At 36.7% G+C, this 26,941-nt stretch overlaps 1 protein-coding gene across 1 annotated transcript in view; it reads left to right on the forward strand.

The window, feature by feature from the left end:
* HCN1 (hyperpolarization activated cyclic nucleotide gated potassium channel 1) overlaps positions 1-26,941 on the forward strand; it is a 207,241-nt gene that overhangs the window by 12,156 nt on the left and 168,144 nt on the right. The window contains exon 2 of the mRNA XM_032096554.1: positions 10,718-11,141. Within this exon, the coding sequence (XP_031952445.1) occupies positions 10,718-11,141 (424 nt within the window). The remainder of the gene's footprint in view (positions 1-10,717; positions 11,142-26,941) is intronic.

Consider the following 26,941-nt stretch of genomic DNA (forward strand, 5'->3'; position numbering starts at 1 on the left):
TCACCATGGAAAGGGCAGCTCATTTTGTTTTGCTGTGTCAAAACAAGAGTCATCTATCAGTATGGAAGTAAAGAGCTTCCTTGGTATTTTTGTGGTTGTTTATAGTTCAGGTCGTGGGTCCCTGACCAAAGTTATTTGAGCACTTATTTTAGAGCTGCTTATCAGTGGCTACAATTATAGGCAACTTTACTTGCGCGCAGACACTTCCCTCTGCAACCCCTAACCTGCAGTGGGTGTCTGATGTCAAGACCAGCCCATTGTTAAGGAATACAGACTGTTTTGTTTGAAGACCTGAAGACTGGAGAAAGAATTTTTGTGTGAAGAGACTTCAAAGTCATCTGCTAAAGTCACTCTACCAAAATATAAAGTGGAGAAGTAGATTATTAAATAATTCCCTTTTATATTTTTTTCTTCAATATTTATAGGTGAGGCATATAACAAAGCCTGTAGTTAAGTTTGAATAAATTTTCCAATCTTAATATCTTTAGCAATCTTTCATTTTTCAGTCTAAAAGCTGACATGTTATTCTGATGCCTAAAGTGACTTGCTCTCTTACAAAAATGAATAAAAGCAGCGTGGAGGAAAAAACTTTTATCTAGTGTATGTATTTTGTATAACAACCCCACTTTGGATGATTCTGTCTCAATGAAGATAGAACAGAATTTTAAATTAATCTAGGTCTTGGTAAAGTGTATCTTCCAGTGGCTCAATAGCCATTTCATATGACTAAATTAAAACAAAATACTTAATAAATGTATTTCAAGCAAATAATCTGCTGTAATTCAGTAAGTGCTTTAAACACATAATTTGTAAATTTAATACATACTGTTTTTAGAATCTCGACCATCCATGTCATTATTGCATATACCTGTGATAAAATGTAATAAGCCCTCATGTTTAATTGCTACCAAGCAGTGGAAATGACCTGCTGTACTTCTGGCAAAGGTGCGCAGGAAGGAGAAAAAGCATCAATGCATGTAAAGGCGTCTCCTGGAATGCTTCATATTGTGGGCTATCTCCTGTCTTGCAGATCACAAAACCGTTTAAATTTTGAGTTCACATGTGCCGCTTTGGGGTTTTTTTTGAAGGAATTTGTTTGTTTCCTTTTTTTAAGAATAACTGAAGTAATGTCATTAAAAAAAACCAAAAAGCCTCTCTATTTCCTTATATTAAATTAAATTGCAAAACGGCCATTCAGCAATTTCATTCCATTACACTGACCAGTGTTCATATATGTCAGCAATGGATTTTAAATCCCCAGAAACTTGGTTTGTATTTCAAACCTCCACCCTTGACTCAGCTGCACATGAGGCTTTGCTCAGCCCAGCTTTCATGGAGCTTGCTGGAGCGTTAGGGGGTAAACAGCACGAAAAGACGAGGAGGGGGGCAGAGGCAGAGCTGACAAGGGCTTGGTTACTTAGGCAGTAACCAGAGCATAATGTATGCTCTTTCTTGTTTACTTTGTTTGTTCTTCTGGGTTTTCCTTTTTGCTTTAAACAAGTGAATATTAGGTCTATCTGATCACTGCTCTGTCTAGCTGCATAATGTGCTGATTTGTTTTGGCAATGCAGGCAGAGCGCTATGCTGTCAAAAGGATGGTAACGCAGGGATGTGCAGTATTCAAATTGGGAATTTATAAAGAAATGTTAAAATTAACATTGCATCTCTTTAAATACTGTGGAAGGCAAATGGCTAGCAAAGAGATATGAATACAAGCTGAGCAATTAGAAAAGTGGGGTGCATCCCCCTGTAAAAAGGTGTTCATAATAAATATACCCTGGAGAAAGGTATAATCAAGCTTGTGAAAGATTATTCCTTTCATTTCTTAGGTGTTGTGCACACTGTATTTTCAATTAGTTGATGTTTCAGATAAATTGATATGATTAGTTCTGTTAATAAAATTACTAAAATAACAATTCCATAATCATATAATTTTTAGTGTTTATGAGTACGTTCCTAAATGTCTCCTTTATCTGCTTAGGAATTAAAATTGTTCATCATGGATGTGGAAAATGCAGAATAATTTTCTTCCTCTGCTGGAGAGGATTTGAACCTGTACATTTACTTTGTGTAGCCCTTCTGGTATGGACACTTCCAATAACAATATCACCTCTCAGAATTGTTCTGCTTAGGTGGAGCACAGAACTGAGAACGCCTCTCCTGTCTCGTGGTTGGCTTCCTTGGGAACGAGGTTTTGTTCCTGCTCTAGTTTATGTTTGTTTAGGGAAAGAGAACATGTCAGCAGCATACCTTGCTTCAGGAGGCACCGTATGGCTTGGGGAAAGTCAGTTCCCTGAGGTGTGGGAGATCCTGGGCTCAGCTGCCTACACATGGATGAGGAAAGTCCAATGGATGTTCACAGGTGTTGATGAAAGCTTGAGGTATTTAGTTGTTTTTTGAAAGGAGGATGCTTGTGACGTGACCCTAATTACTTACCGTGTTGCTCTGCCATGGACCTGATCTTTCTCTTTCCTTTGCTTGTCTAAAAATTGTCTGAAATATATTTGAATCTTTTTCATCGAAGTATAAGTAAAAATTAATAAAATGATAATTTTGATTTGAACACTGATTCATCAATATCTGATGTTATTTTCAGAACAAACAAGTTATTGATATATTTTTTAAAATATAAATTAGATTTATTATCATTTGAAGCAAATTATTTACCGCAGTGGGATATTCTTGGATTATAATAAAAGAACTGTTTCTTAAGTGTACCTTCATTGATTTTAAAGGGTTGAAATATCAGTACTTATTTTTATATTCAAGGAAACATAGGCTATGTAGCCAAAAGTTGGCTATAAATAGTTGTAAAGAGAATAATAATTAAACCTGATATCTATATATATATATAGATAGATAGATACATATGCAATCTTGATTACCTGGTTTTGCATTAGAATCTTGCACATCTGTGTAGATACATAGAATGACTGTAAATATTCAGTCATGTATATTCGTTTTCATTTATGATGTGGGAGTGCATCAGCTTGTTTCATATCTATCTATAGTTCTTTCACACTTTTTCACATCTCTAATTTTTCCCTTCATGAAATTTGAAGACTGGCTCTTTTTTTACTTTGGTTTGAAAATAGAGCCCATTCTTGCCTTCAGTGCATTTTGTGAAGAAATGATACACCAAGCCCTACTTTGAAGCTGCTCTTCCAAATGTACTGTATCATTTTACAGCTACACACAAAGCCAGTTTCACCTCTGATTATCAGAATAAAATTGTTAGTAGTAGTATATATGTCAAATCCAAGTTGATGATCCTGCCCTTGGTTTTGGGTTTTCTTGTCAGAGGTATTAATTGCAAAAAAACTAATTGTCCCACCTCATTTGGTGGTCATGGCCAGTCTCCTCACCAGACCCCATGCCTGAGATCTATCAATAGCTACTGAATGACATTTTCCCCATCATCTCTTTTTCTGAAGCAGAGAAAACAGAATTTTCCCTATCAGCAGAAACTTAAAGATTATACTGATAATGGAGAAATTGAATTGGTTAGAAAAATCTATTAAAGGAAAATAGTAGATGATACTGACTGGCTTTCTAATTTTTGGAAGGGCGTTGGGAAGCTACCTTCCTTTTCACTTGATTCTTTGTTGAGAAAAATTACAGAAGGCTTCTTCCAATCTAAGCCTCTGAATTTTTAGTATGGAGGCATCCTAAATGTCATGTTTCTAAATGGCACTCTTAAAATTACTGTCACTACAAAATTCTTAATTAATGCAAGTGTTCTAACATGAGATACAAGATTATTTTGCAGCTGAAATATTTTTAGATCTGTCTCCTTCAAACTTTTTTTTCATGCCTTTAAAGTGGTCATTTCTAATTTGAGAATATGAATGCGTATTTTACAGTGATCTACTACAGAAATTTGCTGACACTTAGATAACCTATATGTGGCACTTTTCAGTTGGTTTAAGGGCTGATAATATCAAACTGATACAAATCAGTTACAGCCCTTACACAAAATGTTGCCTGATGCACGCAGTTAGTGCAACCTTACTTCTCCTTACTGTACCTTTATTTCTCAGAAATCTGAGACTGAATTCATTAATGCATGTAAAATACTACATACATACATACATACATACATACATACATTATATATTATATATTTGTGTAAGTTAGTTTTGTAGTCCCCTTCCATGGTCAGTACTGTGATTTTCTTTTCTAGTATTTGAAGCACTTGAGCTTTAAACCTAACCAAACTATGAAACCAAGGACTTTTGAAAGTAGTAAATTGCTGTTCATTGGCTTCACTGGGCTCTGATCAGGTCCCCTGAGAGATGCATTTATCTAATCATCTGCCTTGTGCATAGAATCACAACTGTGCAACAAATTGCAAATTGCCACTGCTAAGTGGGTTTAAACAGGTAAAAATCATGATATCTTTTTGAAATTGTGGAAGTTTGTAATTTTAGATACATTCTGTGATTATATAAAAAAGAAGACAGTATTGCTGAATTTTGTTATTATCTCTTTGAGGTAGGAAATTGTATCAATATTTAAAAAAAAAAAAAGCCAGCAAGGGACATACATTGGATCTTTTAAGTATATATGGCTAACCTTGAAGTAATGGACTCCAGTATTATTCTGAAACCAAATTAAGATTCCTGGTGGTCTGAAAATTTCATTATTGGGTTATTTTTTAAATCGCTTTTAGTCTCCATCAGAATGAAACCATTAAGCTGGAAGATTCCCAAGTCCAGCACTGCTCTTATTTCAATCAGGGAAACACAGTTTTCAGAACATCAGCCTCTGCCTTGTCGCAGACTGACCAGTCTCTGACAGGTAGAGAAAGCCTTTCTGCTGCTCCAGCAGGTTACCTCACTAAGTCAATGAATGTTCATTAAGCTTGATATGCTTTAAATTAAAAAAGAGTAGCAAAAGTTGATGAAATTTTCACCTGAGAAAGTATCGCTTAATCATATTTCTGCCCTTCAGCATCACCCCTTGGTGTGGAGGATACACTGTTAGAATTCTACTGTAGTGTGCACTTCGCAATCAAAAGAGGTGAGCCATGAAAGAGACTCTTATTTCAGCCTTGCAGTGTTTCCTTGGTTGTGTTTACTGAATATAAGCTTAAAGCTGTCAAGGTGGAAATAGAGTAGCATAAAAAACCTAGATCGACAATTTCAGGAGAATAGTTTATCCTTTAAAAGCAAAACAAAATACCAGCCCATAAGTTTTTTCTTCTTAAAGCTTTGCAAAATGAGGTACATTCAGATGAGAAAAGTTTTATCCATACAGAAGGATGACACAACTGTAGAAGTGACCTGATTGCTCGTGCAAAACAGGCCAACATAACATAGTGGCACTCCACTAGTAATTTTAATGCCTTTGTATTAATAATGGTCACAGAGACAGATTACAGTGAATTCTAAGTTTGGGAATTTTAAAATAAAAAAGGAATTGCTGCTCAGCCAAAATCACCAAAGCAATCCACTGTGGATTTGCAACATTTAAACAGAGTTTGCTCTATAGAGGATGTTGAATGCAGTATTTCTTGCTAAAATAGAATGAATTTAGTATTTAATTTGTATGCCTTTTTTCCAGAAGTAGCTTGTTTTCCTCTAGGTGTGTGTATGTGTAAGGGAGAAACAGATGGGCAGAATGAAAATGGATAGCTGGGCAGAAGGGGATATCCTCATTTTAAGGCTGTAAAAAAAAAAAAGTGATGATTTTTCAGGAAGTTTCCAGGCAGGGACACCTCTGCAATCATTAAAGGAATTGGGTCCTCTGAAGAAAACACTCCCTTCTTCATTCTCCTGCCCTTTTCAATGCATCCCAGTAATTATCTGTGTTTTGCAGATGTTTTCAGGCATGTCTAGCTTTGTTCCCTTTTACTAGAAGAGTAGTAAGAGTTGCGCAACCAGAGAAAGATAGCATGTCCTATGAGAATCAAATTCTGACATGGATAATACCAAGTTCAGTGTTTGTTACCATACAGTACAATAAAATTCAAAATTACTGTTATTTCTACCAAGATTATTTTGTTTTGTATAGGACATCGATTCCTCTGTTAGGTGAACCAGTGATCCATGAAAGCAAAGGAAATAAAGCTGTGTTTGAAGGTGAGACCGAAAAAAAAAAGTGAAAAGGAAAGTCAGTGTTCATGTCACTGAGCATCTGCTAGTCAATCACCATATTTAGCTGACGAATAAGCAAGTTTTGTAGGAAAGCTTGTGAAGTTTTTTTACAGTTCTTGATTTCTCTGAATGTGTAGAGTGAAATCATGATGTATCTGAGGTCTGAAAACCTAATCTATGATGCATCCGGCTTTGCTTCAAAAGTATTTTACAAAGCAATCTGAGTTAGTATCTTTTTTGATGGCCTTCCAGTTTATAATGTGGATGAGTATTTATGACTGAATTTCCTGAAGTTTTACTGATACAATTTTCTTCTCTTTAATAAAAGATCAGAATTTTACAATCTTTCTTGAAACTCAGAAAATGTAAATTTAAGCAAAGCCGTGACTACTGTGCAGCCTTCAGTCACAGCACTCAGTGCCTGAGAGATGCCGCTAGCTCTGCTGTGCGGTTTGTGAGACCACTGACAACTTCTGCTGGTTCAGTTTGGGTGTCCCGTAAGGATAATCATATCTCAAATTGTGCTAATTCAAGGAAATTGAGACTCTGCTGTTGATGGGCAGAAAAAGGAAATAATAAAGCAAACAAATCTGAATTTGTATGTACAGCAAATAATGCACTGAATTAACTCAGAGATGAAAGTTCTTTCCTTAAGACTCAGTTTTCTCTGAGTTGGGGATATAAAGTGGAAAATAAAATGCCTGTTAGAATTCATAGTGTCTTACGTTAGTAAGTTGAATACAAACAGTGATTAATTGATACTAAGTAATTCTTTATCGCTGCTTGGGTAGGCACTCATTTTGAACAGGCTGTTCATCCTATCCAGGACAGCCTGTGGCAGTGAATAAAACACCAACGCTTCAGCACCGTATTCCAGAGCTGAAAAAACATTGTTATTACTGTAAGTTTTGAAAATATACTACATAAATTATGAGTGAAAATATCACTGAAAGAGGCCTATGAATCCATTTAGTTTTGATGATTCCAAACTAGTAATTAGTATTTTTTTTAATATTTCTGTATAAAATAACTTTTTAAAACTGTGAATAAGTGTGCCTTAAGATTGGGGTTTACAGACTTTTTTTTTTTTTTTTTTTTGCCTAGAGGTGATATACCTCTGAGCCATTTAGAAGCACTTAAAAAGCTTCAGGAGTAGTTCAGTGCAGTGCAGCGGTGACCTCTGCACCCTCTGTTAATGGCATCTAGTAGTAGCTTCACTGAATTAGCTTCAGCTGAGAAATAAGCTCTATAGCTGTTTGCTGTGGGGCTAAGGTCAGGCCTTGCTTCTCATTTTGAGCTTTGGAAGATCTCATTACCCCCAGACTCCTTCTTATTTTCCTCATTCTCGAAAATTTTAGGTCATAAAAACCTTGCTCTTCATCAGCATTTTATGATACCTTATATAAATGTGGAACTCTTGAGATTGTGAATTGTAGATTCATAACCATCCTCACTGGGGTAGGGGAAGTATGAAAAAAATATAAATAATGCTAAAAGTAGTTTGAAACAAAGGACTATCTTGTGTGTCAGTGGCAGCTCCTTATATTGTCTTGTGAGTCTTTACAGCTTTCTTCTTGTCATGTGAATAGTAGGATGTTCTGAACTGTAGGCAAGGAACGTATTGTATTACTTTCTCTGCACAGCTCAAAGAAGGGCAATACAGGGAGTTGCATCTAGTTTTTCTCACCTGAAATAAAATATAATGTGGCCAACAGAATGGCATTTGGAAACATTTTCCTAAAAGAAAATGTCCAAGTCATTTCTAAATGAAAAATAGTAAGGGTTTTTCTTACTAACTAATCAGCTTATATATTGTTGGCTAAAATCAAAATACAAAAGTCCTTAGCATTCAATATTATTTTAGCCCTGATGCTACCACTTTTGCTGACATTCAACATCAGGAACACCAGTTTTTTTTGCATAATCACAGTATGTGATGATCCTTTAAACTGCAGATTACCGTAGGTTAAAAACACCTGGTTCTGTATTATCTCTGATGTTGGCTGGGTGGCTGGTTGTTGTGTGGCTTTGGTTAGCCTTTGTTGCATAACTGCTCCCTGTGCTAGAGCAATGTAAAGGTCAATCTGAAATTAGCAATGCTTTGCTTAGGAGTGAGACAAAGATACAAGGTCACTATTTCCAATTTGTTTTCCAGTGGTTTTCAGGATTCCTTGAAGATGTTTATTCTCCCAGAGGACTTTTGTGAAGTACTTTGGCTGATAGCATTTTAAAAGTGTTTGTGGTAATTTTACTTATAGATCACAGTGGCAGTGATGCATGAATTTAGTGGTTCCTTGTGTATGGTAATTCTAGATTACTGACAAGGAATCTAGCACAGTGAGAAGTATTACATGAATTGAAAAAGACAAGAGAAATTGGGAAATTTTTGCCAGATATGGGGAATACTATCACATGCTGAAGAAAAATACATACAGCCTGAATAAAACGGAACATTTTTAGCAGTTACTGTTCACATTTATTGCAAGACTGAAAATGTGTAAGACACAAATCACATTGTGGTACACAGGGAATTATTTTTAAAGTCTATTTCATGCAGTTTCTGAGTACCAGTTAGATGTACGTTGCCAACTACTCTCTTCTCTCAAATGGTAGTTAAATCTAATCTCTCCAGGTTTCTCTTGAAATAAATAATTTTAAAACTGGGAATTCTCATGCCAATATCAATCCTATGCTACTTTTCCTTTAGCATGTTTTGCAGTTACAGATAATAATTGCTATTCTCTGATCAGCACTCTGTAAACATAGAAATATTTGTTTCCAAGGTAAACGTCGAAAAAGGGAATTCATAAAGCTAGATCTTTGGGATTGTTCAGCCTGGAGAAGGAAGGGCTTCGGTGTGACCTAACTGTGTCCTTTTAGTACCTGAAGGGAGCCTACAAGAAAGATGGATAGACTATTTTCAAGGGCATGTAGTGACAGGACAAAGTGGAATGGCTTCAAACTGAAAGAGGTTTAGATTAGATATTGCAGAAAGATTTTTATTGTGAAGGTGGTGAGGCACTTGCATTGTTTTCCTAGAGACGCTGTGGATGCCCCATCCCTGTAAGTGTTTAAGGCCAGGCTGGATGGAGCTCTGAGCAGCCCGTTCTAGTGGAAGGTGTCCCTGCGTGTGGCACAGGGGTTGGCAGTGGATGATGTTTAACATCCCTTTCAGCCCAAACCATTCTGTGATTTTATGATCATTTGATAATACAAGAAACAATCTCTGAATCTAATACAATCGATATTCTCTGTGCAAGTCTAGCACGAGCTAGGCTCATGGTTCTGAAATGTTTGGTGGCCAGTTAAACTGTTATTTTTGCTGGTTGCCATGAACCTTTACCAAGATGAGGATGTTTGTTTCATGTCAGGAAGCTGGTGTTAGTATGATGGAAGTGGCCTGGAAGTCAGCGTTGAAGTAACACACTGGTGGTGTGCCTGTGACATGTCCCCTGCACCAGGCCCCACTGTGACAGAGGGGTGGGGCAGAGAGATAGTTGTGGAGCCATTGCTGCCTCTAGTCTTCTAGAAAGTCCAATGAGTCGATGGGCAACTGTTGTTGATTGGTTTCTGTACCTCTCCAAATCAGTTTTAGTTGACCAGATTATATTCTTGTGCAGAGTAAGAGGTTATGCATTGGGTTCAGGCTTTCTTGAGTTTCGTTTCAGTTCTTTTACTGCAGAAGAATAGTTTTCTTTGACTATTTAATATTTAGGATTTATCATAATTTGCTTAAAATCTGTTATATGCTACTGTCCCCTGGAAATCTTCCATCAGGATAGATATTCTGTGTAATGGGTGCATTTACTCAGCATTTCCATCACAGATATTAAAGTTATGAGTCTGACTCTCTACCATATTGTATCAAGCATGGTTAGCATTCTGACAATGTTACAGAGGAGCCTTTAGATCCTTCCAGGCAAAATGGTGAAATGCAGTACCCCTTTCTATTAGTATGCGAATTGCAACTATTTTTTCTAAAATTTCTTGGCTAGTTCTGAAAGAAGATAGACTATGAGGTTGTAAAAATGCATGAAAGTTCAGTTAAGGTTGTAAAAGTGGATGGAGGTTTTTATGTTATCTAATTATTGTTTCTATTTTTTTCTTCAGTGCTTTTTTCCTCTTCTTGTAATTTTATTCCAGCACTGTAATGGTATCAGTACATTTGCAAAGAGATACTGACATTTAATATATTATCTGTCAGATATTTGGCTTTCCACTTCGACAGAAATCTTAGGAAAACTGTTGCATTGCTAAAGCACTTCTGATTGGCACAAGACATTGGTTTTATCTGTATGAAACCACAAAGAGGTTTTGACAGAAGTCTGGATAAGTCTGCTCAGGGCCACACATGCACACCTTTCAGTGTGTGATATACCATGGAGTGATAAGCCATAGTACTGCCTTTATTCTAGATGCATATTTTTAAGAAGAAAGGCACATAATGAAGTGTTAATTAATTTGTCTGTAATGACCATCAATATGCTGAGTGAGTTAAAACAATGAGAATTTTCTTAGTAATAACAAAATCTGGTGGTGAAGTGGGTGGCATGATAGAGACCATTTTGTAATATTTTACCACGTTATATCAACCATTCTGTTTCTTCCTTTTTTCCTAGGTTTTACTGGGATTTAATCATGCTCATAATGATGGTTGGAAACCTTGTCATCATACCAGTCGGGATCACATTCTTCACAGAACAAACAACAACACCATGGATTATTTTCAATGTGGCATCAGACACTGTTTTTCTATTGGACTTGATCATGAATTTTAGAACTGGGACTGTAAATGAAGACAGCTCTGAAATAATACTGGACCCAAAAATCATTAAGATGAATTACTTAAAAAGCTGGTTTGTGGTTGACTTCATCTCATCAATACCAGTGGATTATATCTTTCTCATTGTAGAAAAAGGAATGGATTCAGAGGTTTACAAGACAGCAAGAGCACTTCGTATTGTGAGATTTACAAAAATCCTCAGCCTGTTACGTTTATTGCGCCTTTCAAGACTGATTAGATACATACACCAGTGGGAAGAGGTAAGATTTATATGGTTATAACATCTTTCACTAAGATCTTATTCCTACACAACACTAGTCAATCTCTGTGAAGAGCTACACAAGAACAAGAATGTAATACATCTTTTACTCACTAGCTGGTGTAATTACAAATGCGTGCTATTGGCAAGGCCTGTTTGGAAAAAAGCAGCACTGGGTAACCATCTTCTCTCTGCTAATGACAGAGACCAAAAATGTTTGGCACCATCAATACAATTTGCATGAATGGACTCCTAGTGATGTTACCAAATGTCCAAAATATCAGAGTAAGGCTCTAGAAAGGAATGCTAGAAATTTTAACAACCACCTAAACCTGAATTGGAGTTTGATGACTCGCACTTAAATTTATTAATAATCTTGTAGTCATGGAGAACTTAAAAAAACCCTTGTTCATATTTTTCTGTTTTAGGAGAAATTGAAGCCATTTACCATTGAGTAGATTTCCTGGCATGCTTATTGTTTGAACGCTGTATGTAGGCTGAATATAATAAATACTGCCCTTCTTTATGAAAAATGGGCAGTTCAAATTTTGAGTCATTGCCTTCTAAACTGTCAACTCCACTGTTTCCAGACATGATGTTATGCTGCCTGTCAGTTTGTTATAGTGACCTTTCCAGGAAATTATGGCATTCTCCAATTTGGCATACTTATGGCTAGGAAATGTTCAATGCATTAGCACATGCCACTATGATTCAGTCATTTTGTTTCTTGCCTGTCCTCATTTCTGTAGTTCTAAATATCATCATGTGTTTTAAACAGAAGTGCTAAAGCCATGGGAAAAATAACTGCTGTTTTCTAAACCTTTCTTGCAGTAAGCATAAAGAGAATTCTTTTGTAGAGCATTATCATGGAAGCAGTATTAAAATTGATTTGCATAAATTTATTTACCTGTTTGATAAAGATTTATTTACTTAAATGAATATTGAAGGATGATTTGGTTTGGAATGATGGAAGGATCATTTTTGGTTCTTTTTCTGCTGGTTATCTCCAGTATAATATGCACTTTCTGGTTTAAGAGAAACCTGAGAGCAGAGCCATCTCACAAATAAAATCAGATTATAATTTTAAATGGCATGATGCTGTTTGATGCTAAGTATCAAAAGTCAGAAAAATTTATAGTAGTTTCTCAAAAAGATCCTGAAATTATTTTTTATTACTCTGTTTGGTAAATCTGCTTCTTTTTGCCTCTTTGTAAAGCACTGAAAGATGTTTTTGCACAGAAATAGAGCACTGTAGATTTGCTCAATTTAACCAAGGCAAGTGTTTAGGCATATTTTTCAATTCTACCATAAAGCTGTGCTTTTGTCTCCTCTGTGCTTCACAGAGAGACGACCTTCTGAAATGCATTCAATGACATTATTTTCTGGCAGCTTGAGTTATTAGCTTGCCACTGTAAAGGCCTACCAGGCAGAGAAATGAATTCCCTTTTTCCTCCCCTTCTGTCTGCTGTCAAACAGTAATCAGGTATCCTAAATAAAAATAGTTGAACTGGCCACTAAATGGGACTAAAAGTGACCAGAGTATGTGGTCCAAATCAGCAATAGTTGCTGTTTGGTCTGTTTCTCTTTAGCTAATGTCTGCTTGACTGCAACTTCACCTTTAATTCCACTAGTAAAATTTGTGAAATATGTTCTCAGGAAAGTAAAAGAGGATCTAAAGGTAGGCTTTTTTTTGTTTGTTTGGGGTTATTTTGAGACTGTAATAAAGCAGCAAAAAGTTCCTTGTCTGATTTTGAAAAAAATTCTCACGTGCAAGAGCAGAGAGAAATACATAGTCCAAAATCAGGCTCTGATAAATCCTAAATGAAATGTGTGAAAGAATAAAAAGGTAGGTTTGTTTGTTTTGTTAAGTTTTTTACAGAGATCAGAAATAAAGAAGGTAATAGATTTTCATATATGGCTCCATGGAAAATGTGTGTTATAATAGCTTAATGTTTTAAAACAAACAAACAGACAAAAAAACTGATTAGGGATGACATTTGCTGAATTATTGGGAAAAAATAACTGGATTATCCCACAGGGGTAGTCAGTGAGACTACTGCTGATATTAATGTTCTCTGTATATGTGTGTTTCCACATGGACAACAAGGAGCAACTATTGACTAATGTTTATGGCACAGAACTGGAGCCTGTTTGTGTATGAGCTGACATGTTGGTTTCAAATGTGGTGCAGATAAATCTAAAGTATATGTATTTGGATCCAGAATAATGAGCATTATGTCAAAAATATCAAGAGGACAGCCAGCAAACTCATTTTTCATGATGTGCCAAGAGAATACTTCATGGATAACTGGTGGATGAACAAACCAAGTTGTATGATAAGGCAGTTTTATCCCTGTGTTTCTACATCCTCAAAGAAAATAGCAGGCTGACATTGTCTGAGCTTTTCCTTTTTCGATAGCACATATCTGGAATTCAGGTGGTTGATATCCTGAACTTTAAGATGAGTAGGCAAAAATTTAAAAGATTCCTTTATGACACTGGTGAAACATGGTTCCTTTTCATTATTTATTTCCACACCATTTAAGTCGATTAAATTAGGATCAAGCTGCCAACAGCCACCTAAAGTAATATTGAGGTAAATAATGTATGCATTTCAGGAGCTTTCTCTTCATTAAGCATTATGGAACAGCTATAGCCTGTGGTGGGATATATATGAAAACTGATTGATAGATTCATATCAGTCTGATGTTAATTACTTATCCAAATGAATGGCTCAGTGGAAATGGGAAGAAACACTTCAAGAAAGGGACAGGAGATGTGTGGGCAGGAAATCATTTACTGAATTTGCAAATTCACACTTCCCTGAAACTTCTTTTTAGCTATTATTTCTAATATTCCAGTCCTTTAAACTCAGATATTGACAATACATCGTGTATTTACTGAAACTAGATTATATGCAAGGGAAAATTGATATTTTAATTGGTGATTACAGAAATTATACTTAAGAAGTAATTTTTGACCGAGGACTTGTTTTGGATTTTTTAAAATTTAAGTTCCTAAAAATACTGAACAGGAGATACTGGAACTAATTCGTATTTACTTTAAGTTTTATGAGACTACGTGAACCCCTGACCCTTGAATGGTGTTTTTACAACTAGTAAGTTATTCTTAGTTAAATATGCTCATAGATCCCTGAACAATTAAAAATAAAAGATAAAAACAATTAAAATAAATACATTATTCCATGCCAAGTGATATGCCACTTTGCTTTATATTTGCCTATGATACTAGTTTACTGATTCTTTAAAATAACAATATTTTCCAAAAGCTGCATAAAACCCAGACTTCAATACCTTTGCTTACAGCTATTCTAAACACAGGACAAGACTTAGTAAATCTATGAGTAAATAGAAGTGGTTCTTCCAAAAATATGCCCTAAGTCCTTTTTGTTCTGAGATGTCTGATTATGTAGAACTAGAACCATTTTTAAAGAGAATCAATGCTTATTGCAAGTTATGTAATAAAGGTTACATTCTGCAAAAAGTCATATAGCAAAATGTGCAAAAATTGTAAATTGCAGCCATGTCTTGTTTTGGTTTAATTTCTACTGAAACCTGGTTTTCAATTTGCCAAACATTTTTGAGTTTCATGAACCTATGTAAGTGTCGATATCCACTCTAGTTGTTGGTAAAGTTCTGGTGCTTAACGAAACACACTTCTGAGCACATCACACTGACATACCATTTTCCAGTTTTGCTGGGTTATTTCTAATAATCACAGTACTTCAGGTTCAGAAAAGCTCATAAATACAAGCTTGCTGAAATGCTAAGTTTTACTAAGGTGATTAAAAATTAAGTGTGTGAGACCTTTGCCACATCAGGGCCTGCATTAAAAATTTCATCTGTTGCTCCCGTGGTACCAGCCCTGAGTATCACAGGCCACCACTAGGTGTCCTCTCCTTGTTGTTCTGTTTGTTGCCAACGGTACAAAAACATGTATTATGTGTCTCTATGATGTTGAATCATTGTTATTTCCTAAATAAAATTATCGTAAAAGAACACTTATGTTATCCAGACAACAGAAGAAAACTCCTACTTCAGTAGCATGCTGTTTCTGTGGTAGGTACACAATGACTTTTGTCAAACCAAATAACTTTTTCTTTCCTCTAAAGCCAGGTGAAAATTCAAGGCTTTTATCTCTCCTCTTGATTACTGACTGGGAAATTTTGTGGGAAGGGAGAGATGGTGAGTTAAGTGGGTATTTGGTCGTGTTGGATGAAAACACTTATCTTTACTGACTGGATTATTAATTTAATTTTATTTTATTTTAACAGGACTCTGTCTACAAGACATGGGGTTTTCCTGTCAATGATGGTGTTTTACAGTTTAAATTTTTTAATTAATAGCTGTGTGGAAATGGGAGGTGACATATTTTTGCTTTCTTTTTATTCAATTTTAATTCCTGTTGTCCAAGGAGATATTTTAAAATATATTTTCTAGGCCCTACCTAGTTCTGTCAATTAGTCAAGTACTGCAAATAAGTACACTTGTACAGACTGAGTGGCAATTTTGAAGTAAATTAGCTTAAAGTAGGAAATTTTTTTATTGCCTTTTAGAGATACATGAACCAAATATGAGTTGTCTGTCTCTTACGGAGTGAGGGGAAGATATTTGTTAAGTAACTCCAGGGGAAAGAAGACATAGGAAAGTTCATCTTCTTTTACTGTCATAAAGTCTGTGAATTCTGCAACAAAGCCTCTGTATTGGTGTCTTCTGCCTTCCTAACATTAAGAAGATGGAAATAGGAGGTAGGAGAAAATCCCTAATTCTAGAAGAAGGAAACAGAAACACAAGCAGTGCCTTTTTTTCTTTTTTTTTTTTTTTGCCTTTTTGGGTTGTTATGCTTGGAAAATGCCTCATGTATCAATTACTGAATTAGTGAATTTGTGTCCTCTCACAAGCCCATGGCTTGGGTCACATCAAGGTTTGCTTGAGGGTTTCTCTTTGTTCTGCAGTCTTCCCTACCAGATCATGATGACCAGCTGTGGTCATGAGTGCTTGGCATGTGCTGACCAGCACCACCTCTTGTGTAATCTACAGGGAAAAAAAAAAAGCCCAAACACGCCGTTTGCTTGCAGTTTGAGTGGAAAAATCTATGAGTGCTCCTTGCTCAGCATTGCTGTAGTAGATGAGCTCCCCAGCTTTATCAGAGCAGAGGGCTGCTCAGCCCTCAGTTCCACAGAGGGAATGTGTTGTGCTAGCTGTCAGTTCGTTCCTGGGTGAGACTTGCAGTGCTGGTATTCCTCCCTAATTCGATTGGGATGTTGGCTAATGGATAGTCTGTCTCTAGGACAGAGAGGTGTTTTATCTTCACTGAGCCAGAACCTGGACTACTAGCCCTTTTTTTTCCGCTTAAATTCTGAGAGTGCAAAGGCAGTTTCTTTGAAACAGCTGAGGCTGATGTCTTGATAATCCTGTTCTGGTTTGCTAAATAGAATTTGCGTATGTGGGTAGAACTGAAGGTAAGTTACATAAATAAGAAGGTAAGATACCCAAATTCTAACATAAAGTGTTATACAATATAAACGAACATGGGAATCAAAAAACTTGTCATCAGTCTGATACAGATATGTAGGCTACAATGCTGTTAATTTTTTCTTCTCTGACGTGTAACTTACAAGGCTATTGTCTGTGTTTTGCTAAACGAGCCCCTAATAGTCTTTACAAAAGTGGTAGTGTTCCAAATGGGAAATTTTGATGGATCTATTTTCATATAAACCTTTTTGTTTACATGAAATTATGCATATTTTAACATTAGGTGGATAAATTGTGTTCGGTTGTGCAATATTTTTTAAGGAAAAATTTTGAGGAAAATTATTTGTGTGAGAAATGTGTGTATCATTGCAGATAAAGCGTATGTCCATAAACATCACTGACAAAATCTCAAGTTTTTAATTTTCACTCTTTTAAATTCCATGCAACTGTAGGGAAATACAAATGATGTATAAAGACAACTAAAAGGCATTATTATCCATGGTGTCCTAATAATAGAATACTAACGGTTGAAAAAGCACATTTGTAGAGAAGGCAATTACTGAAATGCAGGCAAGACATTGAGTATTCTGGTTTTTAATTCCCTACTTTATGGTCTAGGCATAATCACTTTCATAGAAAGAATAATCTATTCCCCTAGAGAGTAAATAGGAAGTGTATTGAGTGTAAAGTTTCTTGCTTCATCGTTCTACCCCCTTTTTAAGACTGTGCAAACTGAGCTGCCTTTCTTCTGTGCCTACGCCAGGAGAGTAATTGTGTGGTGATGCTTTCCCTGGGAGATAAACCAGGGAAATGTAGAACATAGCCTGAGATAAATTTCCCTGAACTCAAAAGCTGGATGATAATGTTTTCTTCTTTAGTAGGTGTTTGCCTGGCTTCTATGGTAATGTTCCTGGGGGACTTGACTGTAGTCAACCCAGAAGATGGGTTCACCCTTGCAGTAACATTTATAGATAATGCCAGTCAATCAGTTTTGAAAATTATCAGAACAGTGTCACCATGTCTTTGACACATAAGTGTAACACAGGTTTTTAGCAGATTTTTTTTTTTAAGTCCAACTCGTTGTTCACTATTTTTAAGCCTTTTAAGCCATGCTGGCAATAGCTCCTTTTTTTTTGCACTTGCTCAAGCTTGCACACACTACCCGTGGCTGCAGATTTGTAAAAAAAACCAAAAGCCTTGTTCTTCCATCTTAAGCTTTTAGCAGAAGAAGAAACCTCGCTTAGCTTTACAGAGTCATGGCCTGCTGGATACACCCCATGTCAGGCAAGGGGGAGGTCAGGCATGTTCAGTCCTCTTGCAAGACAGAGCTGCTGGCTGCTTACCACGTCATCCTGCTCCCTCCCTGGAGCAGCAGAGCTATCAGAGAAGGTGATGATGGCCAAAGAGCTGTTTGGGCAGCCCACGGTCTGGATCATGGTTCACCATTCGGACACTGCGATACTGCAGAGTCCTTCCCACAGCGAGTGCATGGATTACAAGCTCCCTTTGATTCCTTCAGTGATGAGACAGAAAGAGACCATGTGAATGGGATTTTTCAGTTCTTTTCCAATGTATTTTTAAAAAATTAAAAATTGTACATATTTTACAAGAATGACAGTTGTAGTTTTGTTCCTTGCACGCTAAACACAATTCATTCAGGTATCTCTGCATTTTCAATTTGTATTAATAGTGACCACTACAGAATGACTGTTTAACTTAAATTACTCAGCAACAGTAATTGAACTAACAGATGTTCTCACCTTGTCACTAATGCCTTGTAGAATCCTTTCCTTCTTTGTTTTTTTCATAATACCTACAGATCTTCGTGAATAAAGAAGTCAGCCATTCTCTTTATGCAGCTGCTAGGAAAGAAATAATTAGGGATATTTTATGGTAATTTTATGCTGTCTTAATAATACTTACTTTTAAAATAAATTTTTAAAACACAAATTTGAAGCTGGGTTGCTAGTCTACTAAATACGCCAGTAAATCATTTGGGATGGGAGACATACAATCCACTGTAATAATTCCTCATACGATATATATTGATATGTGTATTAAGGAAAGCAACAAGATGTCCTTATAGTGCATCATTACTATTTGAAAGCTGCAAAATAAATGATACAGTAAAAATTAATTAGAAAAGTGTGTGCATAGAAAGTGGATATGTGAAATTTTAACATTTTCCTAACGTTTGCCTACAAAGGGGCAGTTTCATTTTTAAATTAAGTAATCATTTATTAAAGGGTGAAAAGATAATACATTAGATTTCAATTTAATATAAATCTGTGTTCTACTTTGAGAAGAAAATTTTCAGTTGAACTGAATGGCTTTTTAAAAAAAAGTCCCCAAGCCCACCATTGTGTTCTCTTGGCTCGCTTATGTGCAGAACAGTGTGCAGGTGAAATTTGGTGGGATTTTTTAGGAGAGCTTTGGTTTTCTCAGACAGATCTGAGAGGTACAAAAGAGAGAAATAGAGGTATCTGGAGAACTTGTGCTGGACTGTACTGGTTAGACCATCCATGCACTGTTGCTTTTATTTATTTATTCTCCCAGTTTGTCATGTCCCTGAGCTCATATGGGCATTCTATTGAATATCAATAGGTCAAGAATCATGTTCTGATTTTGATCAGATTTGAAAACCTTCTAATACATTAAAATACTTGTGACACTACTAATTTAAGTAGATTTCTGTTGTTATGGCTCCCATTGAGGACCATGGAATGTGTTTCAATAGTTAATTAGGAAAAAGGGTCTGTTTTTTAAGGGTAAAATGGCCTGGATTAACCATTTAGGGAGTAAGACGCAACTGTATAAACCTATTTAGAGAGGTTTGAGGAGCTGAGATGGCAGTGTAGAAATGGCTCTACCATTTACACATTATATTAAATGAGTTATTTCTAACCTGAATCTCATGGAGTTTATTCCAAATAATGGGTATTATCCCACATGTGTAATGTATGATTGAAATGTAGTTGTGACCTGGAAAAAACAGGGAAATCACCTAATTCAGAGATTGTCAGAGCTCATTGCTGCCAAGCGGAAATGAAGGCTGTGGTTGAACTGTTAATCTCTCCACCATATTGCAGTGGGAACATGCTCTATTTCTCACCGTTTTCACCTTTCTTAACCCAGACAAGTGCTTTGTAGTGGTCTTTCCATGTATTTAAGCTCATAGGATTCTCTTTGTTACTTTTTGTCTCCTTAAAACACCTCTTTTTTTCCCCCCACGCTCTCTTCTTTCAGAACCAATGAGTTTAACTGTGTATCTGCTTAACTTAGTATGGTGTTTTGTAGTTGTACTTCCTTTCTTTCCAGTTCCAACTTGTTAGTGACCTGGCAGAAACTGCTGCCATATCATGTATTTGGTGTCAGTTCAATCTTGGGTTTGTGTGACAAAACGGTGTGCAATACCTGAGATCCTGCTTTGAATCCAAGTGGATTGTCCCAGGTGAGGAGCTGTGGGAGTAGAGCCCTGTATATAAGAGAAACCATCTCTAAAAAAATCAAAAGTGCCTGAAGACTAATTATGATATAACTGCTGTAATCTTTGCCAGAACCATGGACCTTGTTCATTTGAACTGCCTGTAGAACAGAGGAAAGATGTGACTATCAACCCCCCCTCCAAAAAAGCCCAACCCACCCAAACAAAAACGAAGCAAACCCCACACACAAACAAACAAAAACAAAATAGAAAAAACCCCAAGAAACAACACAAATCCAAAACATGAGAGAACAATGGTAGTTCAGACAAATGTGCATGTACATATTTCTGTGAGTATGTCTTCAAGGGTGAAGGTTCCTAACCTTCACTGCACCTTTCAACAGAAACACATCACTCCGTACCTCTAAAAAGAAAATTAAACTATCTACAATTTTTATCTCTCTGGATTAATTCTCCATGCATTATGTACTCAGTTTACCTTAAGTGACTGCCAATATATTCAAAGATTCATGACAAACAGGCAGTCCTTTATCTCAACTAAAAACTGTAAATTTCCCTGTTGAGTTGATACTTCTGTTCATACTCTAAAGATAGTAGCATTCAAAATTTATGGCCAGAATTTGAACCTGGAGAGCAAATATTGCTGTGCATAATTTAAAATGAATCTTTTTTCAAGAGCACCTTCCTGTGGGATTTCCAAAGCACATTATTGAAAACCATATAGTAGCTCTCATCGGAATGATCGATTTTTTTCTTAACCAAAGGCATGAATTATGTCTTCATCTGTCTCAAAAATAGCTAAGCATCCCACATGAGAATTGTTTCCCAGCTGGGGAAATATAATGTCAGGTACGTTTCAACAAGGAAATGGAAATAAAAATGCATCTGAAATGTAGTTTCAGCAGGCAAGAGGTAACTTCTAGAACTCTGCCTTGTTTTGATTACCAAGAAGTTTTAAAATACTGAACCCAAACAAGTAACTTGCATTTTTCTTGCAAGGACTTTCAGGTGAATTAAGCAAAACACTGTTTTTCGTCCAGCGTCAGTCATATGAACACTCTTTTTCCTATCACTTACTCATTTTGCCCAGGGCAAAACCAGCCTCTACCATGAACGTGGTTTTTTCCTGTTTCCTATGTGTCAATTTTGGTAACTTAATACACAGCTTTGCCCACTTTGGATATCTATTTATGTTTCTGATAACGCTTGCATATCACAAATATTTATATTTCTTGATCTTCTAAAAATAGTTTGAAAAGAATCAGTCTATTTTGGGGCATTTCTAATGGGCATAGTAACTGCAAGGCACGAGAAATAAGGGTGTCAAAGGTTTGTATGACTAAAAGTAATATCAGCCCTAATGTTTTTCATTTAAGTAAATCCATGAAGAGATATCTTATTTTAAAACTAATTTTCAAAATAAATTCTAGCAAAACTTCTCATGCTTTCTTCATTTTCCTTTTATTTTCCCATTGCTACTCCTATGGAAGGTGTCTGTAGACACTTTTACACTTTGTGTAAAGTGAATATGGTTCTGAAAAACAGCTGAAGACATGAAGACTACAGCTAAATTGTAATTTTAAAACTGCATATGTCTCTATTAACCTAGTTAGAGCTAAGAATTTTTGAATTGTTGGGACAGTACATTAGGGCATTATTTATTACAGACACAATATTTTTATTTAAACTCTCAGCCTCATGCGGTGAATTGGTTTCTTTCTCATATTTTTGAGCAAATGAAAGAAAAATGGTCAGTTGAATATTTGGTTTGTGAATTCAGCACTGAAATGCAAAAGGAGGTATATAAAATTAAACTTTTTAGTTCTTTGTGAATTGAGTACAGAACTTTGTTTCTCTCCTCATTTAAAAAGTCCCACATGAGTTATGATCATGGTCTCATGGATTTCTTTCAACTTTCTTTAAACGTTTGGGTTTTTTTGTTGTTTTCTTTGTTGTTGTTTTTTTCCTGATATGATGAATATCATAGAAGTACTCATTATCATCTCTTTTAGAATTAGAAAATTTAGCCCACTGGTGGATTTTCATCTGAGAGTGCAAAATAATTCCCCACCAATTAAAAATCTATAACTTTTTGCTGAGTCATGACAGAGGTATTGAGATATTTAAAATTTGAATTGCAGAGTTATTATACATATTTGGGAAGTCTTCCTTCATCTTTTTTGATCTTTTGACCTAAGGTTCTTGAAGCAGCAGTGCACTTCTAGCTCTATGCTCCAGTACTAAATATACTTTAAAATTTTAATCCTGTATTAACTCTTATGCATCCTACACCTAGGGAAGATAAGAGGGCAGGGAAAAAAGAAAAATCTGGCAAGAGAGAGCAAACCATCTCATGTCCATCTTTTCTTTCTAGTCCTTCTTGTTACCTGCTGCTGTCTAGAAAACTAGTATCAAAAAGCTCATGTGTCATACCTTCCATGACTATCATCTTTTAAGTTATGTGAAAAAATGCAAGTGATATAGCTGGTTCGAATTGCTTCCACTACTCTGATACCCACTTTATCACTGGAAACTGAAAACTCCATTTGTTTCTCTCCTGACTATGTTCTTGTCATTGCAAGTACTCAGTGTGGTGAAAAAGAAACAAGTCTGGTGGTACCTCACAAGAAAATGTCTCTCTGAATTTCTAAGAGAGAAAGTATATTCAGTATAATTTCAACTCAATCTGCTGAATAGTGCTTTTTAAAATTTTATGTGTAAATATTTTTGTTCGACTGTGTATTTGTTATTATGGCAACAATGGCAGATTTTTACAGACATCATATCTGTATCTGGGTAGTTTGGGCAGTTTTGTACCCTGAAGGAATTTGTGCTGGAAATCACAATGTCTGATACTTTCTGTCATGACTTTGGTAGTGTTACTATCATGTAATAATTGAATAATTAGTAAGTTACATATGAATATTCTCGCTGCTTATGAAGCCTTGTCAATTGCCTTGTTCTAGTTCTTGAATGTTTATGAGTCTTTAGTTGTCTGGACTCCTTAGAGCAGTTTGGGACAGGTATAGAAGCAGGTTTCCAGCTACCTAGAGGACATCAGTAGGGTCAGATACACACAGACCCCATGAGGCAGGAGTAGGCAGCAGCTGAGGTGGTCTGTTGTGATTGCTACACTTGGGACTGAAGTGTTGCAAGTGCAGTATTTGCACCACTGCCCCTCTCCATTTGCATGTATTAAACACTTTGCATGTGTAGTATTCAGTAGGTTAGCAGGGTAGGGAGATACAATTTTGGGGCCTAACATTCTTCTTTTCTCTGAATGGCTTATACTTGAAAATATAATTTAGGAATGCTGATAAATAAATCTGTTAAATATTTTTCAGCATTTTCACATTTCTGATGTTGTACATGGATAAAGTTTATCCAACTGTATTTTATTTTTAAATTGAGCTACAGACATACTGAGTGACCTCCAGCTGAAAAATACGCCCTCAGAAATTTGTCCCACAGTATCTTTTCAGTCCCACACCTCTTCCTTTATGTCGTTGCCTTGGGAAGACATAAAGCCTGTGCTCTGTGCTCGCAGGCAGTGGGTCTTGAGCATCAGAGATTGATACTTGATTAGCAGCTCTGTGTCCCTCAAGTCTAGCTGAACATGCAAAACACGAGAGATTTTAGTGACAGTTTTTACTTAGGCTAGTACAAATAAGCATAACAAGACGACTTGTGCTCCAGGTTTTTTTCTTACACTTGGAAACAAGAGAGAAAACTGTTTTTCTAAACTTATCATATTTGCTGAGTTAAATGAGGGTTTTTGCAAGCCATTCAAGATGAAAGCTATAGAATGTAGAATTGTTCCACTCAAATTTATTCCTTGTTACAAATTTTCCCCTATAGTAGCAGTGCTTTAATTTATAAAAGGAAACAAACCCAAAGAAGTCCGCTGTATCATCCAGTAATGTCTTGAAGAAGATAATCCCTTCCTTCCTTGGTCTGAAGGGCTTCAGGCAGGGTTGGGATGGGACGAAATTGGCACTGGCACACTGCCCTACCTGACCTGATTTGATTCCTTGTGCCAGACTGAGCACCTAATGGAGCAGGTGGGAGCACTCATACTGATGGAGAGGCAGCAAGACTGTATGTGGGTTTTGTGGAATGACTGTTCCATGACATGGAGAAAGGGCAGCCCTGACATTTCCCATTGACTAGATGTCAGCACATACACGTTGCCTCTTAGGTCTCTTAGCAGCACCATCTGAAGTGTCCATCTCTTTCCAAAGGTTGGGCAGGGAGCACAAACACCCGTTAGTCACTGGAAAGCAAACACTTCAAAATCAGGACTTTTTTAAGCTTCACTATTAGAGCTATTCTCAAGCTCCTGGCGGGTGATAGCATTGAGGATTTACTTGTCTGACGGAGAAGTAAGGTGCATGACCTGGAGAGAACGGAAAGTTGGAGCTACTTTAGTTTTTACCTTTTAATATTTTGAATTCAATGATCCTGTCTCTGAGTTTATCTGAGCTGAATTCAATGAGGGGGCACCAGTGAAAATTTGAGAATGCTGTTTTACTGGTAGAAGCTCTGGAGTCTCCTTAGGACTTGGGTTGGTGACCCATTTCATTCACTAGCAAGTGGAAAAATAGGTCTGCTGAATAGCTCTTTTAAATGTGAAACAGAAGAGGAAATCAGACCTTTTTTAACTTTTATTTTAAAGCTGCTCTTCAGTTTAAGTGTAGAACATGTTCCATGATTGTGCCAGAGCTTTGCAGGGATACTGCTAGCATTCAGTTACCTTACATGATAGTCTCAGAATATTTTTATAGTAGTAGGGAAAGAATGATTCTAACTCTTCACAATGTTTCTCATGGCAGATAAAGTGTTTGTACATGAAAAACAGTTATGTATTCTGTGTTATGCTTTTTGAAAGAATTCTTACAGATCTTTTGAGGATGGGGAAAAGTTTTCAGCTCACAAGTGTTGATGAACCCCACAATGTAGGTATCAAATTATTAGATTAAAAATCAATTATAGTAACTGTTAAATGGATAGAGGTACTTCAGAAGCATCAGATAATTTGGCCCATTACTAGACTCTCAATCTTCTACTTACTATGACTAGTTTAGAAAAAAAAGTATTCAAATGGAAAAAGGGCATTTTAATGAGCCTTTTATCCTTAAGTACTCATTATGAAGTTTTATTACAATGCATAAAAGAGGTGTGTCTCTGTAGGCACTTGGTGACTTTATCTACTTACTGATTGGAAGTGTAATGAGATTAACTGTTGGTAGCTGAAAAAATGATAAAAGGTGGTCTAACATTAACACAGATCTGCTGCCCTTATATCTAATCAGTATAAGAAAAAACAGTGAGCCAAAATGGCTCAGGAAAATGGAGTATAGCATTAAAAAGGCTAGAGTAAAAAAATCTGCACGCCTTCAGAGAAGAGTCTGACATGATGTCTTGGGGTGACTTTATGATGTGTATCCCATATTGTTGTTCTATGCCCAGAAATTAATTTTGTGCCTTTCTATGCCTTTAAACTGAGCCTGAGAGGGGGGAGAAAAAAAAACTGAGCAAACTCTTCAAAGCAGTTTACAGTTTGTTTCAAGGACACACAGATAGAGGCAGTTCTCTGTGTTCAGCTGTGGCAGCAGAGAGAGAGAGGAGCGGGAGGAAGCACTGCTTGCTTTCCAGCCGGCTTTCGGCCTTTTTCTCTGGAAAGAGAGACGGAGAGCTGAGCTTTTGTTTTCCTGGGACTTCGTTTTTTCCCCTCCTTCTTTTTTGGACTGTTTCAACATAAGAACACATTGGGACTTTTTCCACTGAGGTGGAGGCCCTGGAGGAGTGGGCCCCACCCCGTCCCAGCTCCAAAGAGGAGGAGAGAGGCTACCTACGGAAGGACTCTGAAATTTCCCCAGGTTTTCTCTCTACACCGAGAGGTTTCATTACTTAGCATTATTATCCTCTTCCAGTGTGTTTGTTAAACGAATAGTTTTTATCTCTTTCATTTTTCTTTGAGGAAAATTTATTTTTTTGCAGACCTGGTGGGGGAGGGGTGGTTGTAACCTGCCTTCTTTCAGAGAATATATTTCCAAATTTGTCTAAGCTGGCACACATGACATATCTTTTATTTTACACTATTCTTCAAAATGTGTTCCTACCCTGAATAACTTGTTTGTAATTCATAGCACTGTCTTTGCTGGCATGTAAAGATACTCTAACTTTTTGTCAAGCTAAGTGCACCAGCATCAATAAATGATTTATAAGAAGTTAACAGAGGTACATGCAGTTGTTCAAAGTGTGTATGATATGTGGTTTCTCCGTCCTAATCCTAGTCCTAGTTTCAGTAGCCTGTTTTGGGGGTTTATTAAAAATTGCACCCAGTTTGTTAGAAGAGGAGGAGATGGGGTTTACCAGCCTTTACTCTCCCTCTGCTTTAAATTTGATACCTTATCTTTTGAGAATGTTCAGTTTCCCCTGGATGTTAAAGAGACCACCCTCCTGGTATTTAATCTGGTAATCTTCCTCTGTGTGGATTGCAGCTTGTCTAGAATCAGAGCTCAGATTTCCAGGGTGACTGATGAGACACCTGACCCAGAAGTGGAAAATCCTGAGTGGTGTGGGGAATGGGAGGATATGGGCCAAACCCTGAAGAATTTCTCTGACCCAATCGCTTGGAATTTCCCCCCGAACAAATTCAGAACCCAGCTGAGGTGGGGAAATACCTGAAAGAGAAATACAATGACAATTCTAATGAGAAAAAGCTCATTGTAATATGTTGGGCCTTGGCATATGCCTATCGCACACTGCTAGGCACTGTAGAGCAGCAGGTAAAGGTAGAGGGGCGGGAAGATAAATCAGCAGACACCCCAGTCACTCAGGCTGCAGCCAGACCAGACA

This window comes from Corvus moneduloides, chromosome Z, assembly GCF_009650955.1.
Source record: "Corvus moneduloides isolate bCorMon1 chromosome Z, bCorMon1.pri, whole genome shotgun sequence".
Lineage (NCBI taxonomy): Eukaryota > Metazoa > Chordata > Aves > Passeriformes > Corvidae > Corvus > Corvus moneduloides.